This window comes from Toxorhynchites rutilus, chromosome 3 (assembly GCF_029784135.1).
Source record: "Toxorhynchites rutilus septentrionalis strain SRP chromosome 3, ASM2978413v1, whole genome shotgun sequence".
NCBI lineage: Eukaryota > Metazoa > Arthropoda > Insecta > Diptera > Culicidae > Toxorhynchites > Toxorhynchites rutilus.
This window is the reverse complement of record NC_073746.1, coordinates 33,087,346-33,094,222: the sequence shown is the minus strand read 5'-3', so window position 1 is coordinate 33,094,222 and position 6,877 is coordinate 33,087,346. Positions and strand designations below refer to the sequence as shown.

Below are 6,877 nucleotides of genomic sequence, written 5' to 3'. Positions count from 1 at the left end.
AACTAGTGAAATTACAATCTGTGAATTCAAACAGTTCAATTGTAGATTTTGGTAACTATGCGGGATAAATTTGTACCTATAAATTTAAGTCAGTTGTTTAGATATAAATTCATTTAACTAGAATATTCTTACTTTGATAATTTACTAATAATAGTTTCTAATTTTCTAATACTTCCTAGCTTTTATAGATAAATAATTATAATTTCCAAAGCTCACAATGTTCACGATTCTTTCTTTTGTCTTTATGATTTTTGTTTATGTTTACTTTTGACCACCTTCTTCTACTTCTTTATTTTCTGTCATCTTCTACCTTCAACTTTCCTGTCACCTACATGGTCTACTCTTTGGCAGGCCATGTGGTTTCTAGCAGTCGTCAGGGAGCCCAGCAATTCCGGGACTCGCGGCAACATCCCGGCCCCCGTAAGACAGTGTGTCTGACGCTGTTTTACCTGAACACTCCACGTCCAAAATGGCCAGCTTAGAAACTGGTCTTCAGCAACCCTGTTGTCGTTTGAACAGTAGCTTGTCTCACTCGACCATCTGGGGCTGTCCGAATCTCAATTACACGTCCGCGTAGCCAACTATTTCTTTTGCCTTCATCTGCAATTAGCACCAACTGCCCTATTTCCACCGGTCTAGTATCGGTAAACCACTTTGTGCGGCGACTTATAGTTGGAAGATACTCCTTAAGCCACCGGTGCCAGAACAGGTCTAATTGATGGCGAATCTGATTCCAGCTGTTTAGGATAGCTTCTCGTTGATTTATGGGACTCGCAGTTGGCTGCTTGATCCCATTCGAACTACCGAGCAGGAAGTGGTTGGGCGTCAAAGCTTCCTGTGCTTCCGTCTCCAACGGAAGGTAGGTTAATGGTCTAGAGTTGACGATGCTCTCCGCTTCGGCTAACAATGTCGAGAATCCCTCATCATCGAGCTTCTTCCCCGTATCAATACTATTGATCGCGGTTTTGATGGACCTCACCATCCTCTCCCATACTCCGCCCATATGGGGCGCTGAGGGAGGATTGAAGAACCAACGGGTATTGGCGTTAGTAAACGTCTCTGCTAGGCCGCTATTGACTTGCTGTCTAAGTACCCTCTCGGCGCCTTGGAAGTTGGTACCGTTATCAGTGTAAACCTCCAAAGGCGCTCCACGACGGTCGACGAATCGACGAAAACACATAATGCAGCTCTGCGTATTTAAGTTAAATGCTACTTCAAGATGAACAGCTCTTATAGTGAGGCACGTGAATAGTGCCACCCAACGCTTCACGTTGCTTCGCCCGATCTTCACCATCACTGGACCAAAGAAATCCACGCCAACATACGAAAAAGGCCGTTCGAATGAAGCTAGTCTAGCAGCCGGCAAAGGAGCCATTTTAGGTGTAGAAGGTTGTGACTTGTAAATCTTACACCACTGACACGATCTTCTCGCCCTGCGTACAACAGCCCTGAGATTAGGGATATAAAACTTTTGTCTTACCTCGTTCACAACTGTTTCATAATTCGCATGATGAAGTATCCGATGATAATGGTCCAGAAGGAGAGCAGTTAAACGATGGGACTTGGGCAGTATTATCGGAAATTTCACGTTAAATTCGACGTTGGATGCTGCGCCAATCCTCCCGTTCTGCCTTAGAATTCCATATTCATCGATGTACGGAGACAACTTGTAGATCGCCGAGGATTTATCTACTTCGCTTCTCCCATTCTTTAACTGAGAGATTTCATCTGGATACGACTCTTCCTGGCAGAGTCGCCAGAGAATGCTTTCTGCTTTCCCGATCTCTACTGAATTTAAAGGAGTCAGGTCTCGGTGCTGTTTAGTCAAACGTGCGTTGCTGATGAATCGCTGCGTGTAGGCGATCGCTCTAAGGAGGCGTACCCATCGGGAGAATCGATCGAATTTCACTGTTGATTCAAATGCAGTAACGTCATGCATAAAACAGGATCGAAGTTCCTCTTCCGTAGAAGTGTTCTGTTGCTTGCTTTGGACCGGCCATTGAAATTCGGGACAATAAAGAAAACTCGGATCCTGGAACCAATTCCCTTTTGGCGATAAGCATGGACCGTGGCCCCACTTGGTGGCTTCGTCAGCAGTGTTAATTTTGGAGGGAACCCATCTCCATTCCCTAGTTTCTGTTAACGAGAGAATTTCTCCAATGCGACATGATACAAATTGGCGGTATCTGCGAGCGTCTGACCGTATCCAGGCAAGAACCGTACTGGAATCAGACCAGAAAACCCTTTTCTCGATACAGTATGTATGATTCTCACTGACGAACGAAGCCAACCTAGCACCAAGCACGGCTGCTTGCAGTTCCAGACGCGGTATAGATAGCGGTTTGAGGGGTGCAACTTTCGTCTTCGCCGAAACTAGATTGCAGATGACGGTTCCGTCTACAAGAATAAAACGAAAGTATGCAGCGGCGCAATAAGCGTCTTCGCTCGCGTCCACCAGAATGTGTAGCTGCACAGAAACTAATGATGTGGAGGATTCTTGCCCAACGTAACAGCGTGGAATATGAACGTGGTCAACCTGACTCAATATAGCTATCCACTTCGTCCAACGATTGAACTCCTCATCCTTAATTTTCTCATCCCAATCAATTCCAGAGCGCCATATGGATTGGATCAGGATCTTACCATGTACCGTATATATAGCCAATAGTCCAAGAGGGTCGAACAAGGACATGACACATCGTAGGACTTGGCGTTTTGTTGGCCTTCGACCCTCATTGATGATGGCGGCAATATCCGCCCGCATTTGCGTTGAAAATCCTAAAACATCCTCGCTTGCCAACCACAACATCCCTAGAACTCTTTCTGCTCCGTCACTTTTGTCCAGATTCAGATCTTTTGTTTTTTGCACAAATGTTTCTCCCAGATGGCTAAGTACGTCCGCTGAGTTAGAACACCAACCGCGTATTTCGAATCCACCCTTCGCATGGATCAACTTCACCTCAGCCGCTACTCGCTGTGCCTCTTCTACGGTGTCGAAACTATCCAAGAAATCATCCACATAGTGATTCCTGACTATGGCCTCTGATGCCTTGGGATATTGTACAGCAAATTCCTCGGCATTAGCATTCTTGACGAACTGCGCAATACATGGAGAACAGCTGGCACCGAAAATAGCAACGTCCATGACGAACGTTTCGGGATTCTGACTCGGATCTTCTCGCCAAAGGAAGCACAATGCATAACGATCCTCACACCGTATGAGAATCTGGTGAAACATTTCGCGAATGTCACCACTCACTGCCACAGGTTTTTCTCGGAATTTAAATAGCACTCCTGGTAAAGACGACAGCAAATCGGGCCCCTTCAGCAATACAGTGTTGAGAGAAACCCCATCCACTTTGGCCGCCGCATCCCAAATCAATCTGATCTTACCAGGCTTCTTGGGATTGGTAACGACTCCGAGCGGCAAATGCCATATTCTTCGTGGATCGACACCCGAAAGTTCTTCCTCTGAAACGCGATGAGCATATCCCTTCGCCTGGTAGTCTTGAATCTGCTGGTGAATATTCTCTTTCAAAAGAGGTTCTCGGTTCATTCTTCGCTCCAGACATTCCAAGCGTCGAAGGGCCATGTGATAACTTTCTGGGAATTCAAACTGGTCGTATCTCCAAAGGAGTCCAGTCTCGAACTTGTCTCCCAGCCGCACTGTTGTATCAGCTAAAATCTTCTTTGCTCGAGTATCCTCCGCTGACGCCAGGTTGATTACTGATTTAATTCCAGCATCTTCCTGCTCGAAATATCGTTTCACCATCTCTTGAAGAAGTTTTTCAGGGCTGACTTGAACAATGTGACAGCTCACTCCAACAGACTTCGCTTCACCTGATCCTCCGTAGATGCACCATCCGAGGCGAGTTTTCGTAGCTATTGGTTCTCCTTTCCTCCCCTCTCTGCATTTTAGTGGCATTGACAAGTTCAACTGGTCCAACCCGATGAGCACTCGGGGTATAGCGTCATCGTAACCAGCAATCGGCAGACCTATTAAATGTGGATATTGTAGTGACAACTGTTGCGGTTTTAATGATTGTACCGGAAGTTTCAGCTCGGACACTGTTCTGGCTGACTGAACTCGGAAGAATTTTCCACCGGCTGCTCCCGAGATTTTGAATGTTATTTCTTGGGAGTCAGCTTCGCAACGGGTTACATTACTTGTCCAGTTAAGGTATAACGCTCCTGATGGACCGGACTCTCCTAATTGTTCTGCAATTGATTTTTCCACCAAGGTTAAAGAGGAACCGTCGTCTAAAAAGGCGTATGTGTTAACACATCCGTTCTTTCCTTGCAAGGTTACAGGAATAATTCGGAAAAGCATTTTGGATTTTTGTTCTCGATGTGAATGATTTTCAGCTGTTGTTGTGGGCTTTTGCGTATTTTCCACTTTAGTATGCAGCAGTGGGTGGTGCTTGAATTCGCACCCGTCGATTCCACACTTTGTTGAAAATCTGCAACGATTTCTCCCGTGTTGGTTGAGACAGGTTCGACACAATTTAAAACTGTGTACACTACGCCAACGATTCTCTACGCTCATATCTGAAAACTGCTTGCACTCCTTCACTCGATGTCCTGGTTTACAGCAGATTAAACAATTCCGTACTGTAGTTTCAGAGTTCGCACCGTCACTCGTTTCAAACTGTTCCTCGTCATTCGCGCTGTGTGTATAGAGTTGCCCTTTCTCTTTCGACTTTTCTTTATTCCTGATCGGCCGACGTAAATTGGAGCACCCCACGTACTTAGTAACTTGACTCGCTGCAGAAACCATATGCGACATGTAAGTGGCGAACGTCTGCAGTGTAACATTGGGCACAGTTTGTTTGTGCATTGCCCACTGGAGCTTCAGCTGAGATGGCAGCTTGTCTTCAAGTTCTTGTAGCAGCGAGGGATTGTTGAGATGTGCGGTTTCCGATGCCGCTTGAAGATGGTCACAGAGTCCCTGCAGTTCCAACCCGAATTCTATTAACGTTTCTAGGTGGTCCATCTTCGGCGCTGGCGTAGAGCGTACTCTATTCAACAGAGCGTCTATAAGCAATCCAGGTCGCCCATAAAGCATCCGAAGTGTTTCTATCACTCGTGGCACGGATGCAGGCAAGAGTAGCCGACTGCGTACCGATTCTCGAGCGTGACCTTTCAAACATCGTTGTAGCCGGATGAGGTTCTCGGCATTACTAAAGTTACAACATTCCGTGGTGATGTTATACTGACTGATAAATACAGGCCAGTCTTCTGGGTTCCCGTTAAAATCTGGAAGATCGCGTGACATTACACGACGGGCTGCAATTTGCATCGACGAAGGTCCAGAATCAACGTAAGTCATTTCATTTGCTCTGCTCGTTACAGGGTATATTGGAGGACCCGCGGATTGCGTGTGCCTTGGCGGAGGAACTTGCACTGGAGCACGGTTTTCATGCACCATTGGTTGTGTTAAATGCCCCGTTGGTAGGGAATTTTGTCCTAGGAAATTAATTGGGGTGGAAACTTGGACATCATAGCGAGGTTGAGGAGCATTATCGACGACACCTTCTGAAGGAGCATACTCGAATGGCAATGGTGGAATATCAATACTAATATCATCCGATAAAGCGTTGACTAGTAACGTAGGATTCACCGTATGTTCGGTGGGTGGAATGCAAGAAGGGAGTTCTGAAGACGGTATATTTTTATTGTCGGAAGGTAATTTTGATACTGGAGGTCGAAAATTCATTGGATTGCTCAGTGCGTCTGACTGTGGAGGTATCCTACTGGGATTTATCGCTGATGGAGTTTCGTTGCTACTCTCGCCTTGTAGTAAAGTTTCCGGATTTGGTGCCTTTCCTGCCGCATCATTTGGTGTACTGGCTTTTGGCCCCTTCGATCCGTCATCTTTCATCCACTGCCTAACTTTCTCGTGGCTATTCTGGCATCGGCTTCTGTTGCTCCTTACACTCCTACCTTCGTCAGCTTCCTGTGTCTCCAGCAAATCGAACTTTTCCTGAACAAACGTTCTCTCCATTTTTTCCTCTTCTAAGATTTGCTTTTGCTCCTGTTCGAGTCGTTTCTTCTCTAGAGCTTTTTCTTGCTCAAACCGCTTGCGACGAATCTGCTGTTCTTCCAGCAATCGTTGCTGCTCCAGTGCTTTACGGACAGACGATCTGGAGGAGCGACTGCTGACGCTCACTGGTAAACAATTGTTACACACCCAATGTCGACGTTCAACAGATTGTGTTACACCCACGCAGCTGAAGTGGTACCAATATTTACACTGTTCGCATTCGACCATGTCATCGACACTATCAGGACGTTTGCAGGCCTGGCAATTGCCTTCTCGAACAGGACAGGTATTGTCGAGGGCGGATGTTCCGGCGTTGGTGTTAGCCATCGTACCGTGAATTCTTTAGTTTGTTCGTACGAAAAAGCGAACACTTTCTTTAAGCGATTGCTAAAGCTGAAATATTTATTCTTTTAGTTATATATAATCAATATACATTTTTATATCTTACAATTCAGTGTAGGCTTCAATGTTAACTTCTGTTCTCACGGTAACTAGTGAAATTACAATCTGTGAATTCAAACAGTTCAATTGTAGATTTTGGTAACTATGCGGGATAAATTTGTACCTATAAATTTAAGTCAGTTGTTTAGATATAAATTCATTTAACTAGAATATTCTTACTTTGATAATTTACTAATAATAGTTTCTAATTTTCTAATACTTCCTAGCTTTTATAGATAAATAATTATAATTTCCAAAGCTCACAATGTTCACGATTCTTTCTTTTGTCTTTATGATTTTTGTTTATGTTTACTTTTGACCACCTTCTTCTACTTCTTTATTTTCTGTCATCTTCTACCTTCAACTTTCCTGTCACCTACATGGTCTACTCTT

At 45.0% G+C, this 6,877-nt stretch overlaps 1 protein-coding gene across 1 annotated transcript; it reads right to left on the bottom strand.

The window, feature by feature from the left end:
* Window positions 1-478: 478 nt before the first annotated feature.
* LOC129773008 (uncharacterized) lies at window positions 479-6,650 on the bottom strand. The gene is made up of 2 exons (XM_055776556.1): window positions 6,492-6,650; window positions 479-6,436 (listed from the first exon to the last, which is right to left on the bottom strand). The coding sequence occupies exon 2, from the start codon at window positions 6,368-6,370 to the stop codon at window positions 479-481; it is 5,892 nt and encodes a 1,963-aa protein (XP_055632531.1). The 5' UTR covers window positions 6,371-6,436; window positions 6,492-6,650.
* Between the last annotated feature and the right edge of the window lie 227 nt (window positions 6,651-6,877).

What these genes read in the sequence shown, in the direction of transcription:
- LOC129773008 (XM_055776556.1), bottom strand. Translation starts at nt 6,370, where the DNA reads ATGGCTAACACCAACGCCGGAACATCCGCCCTCGACAATACCTGTCCT.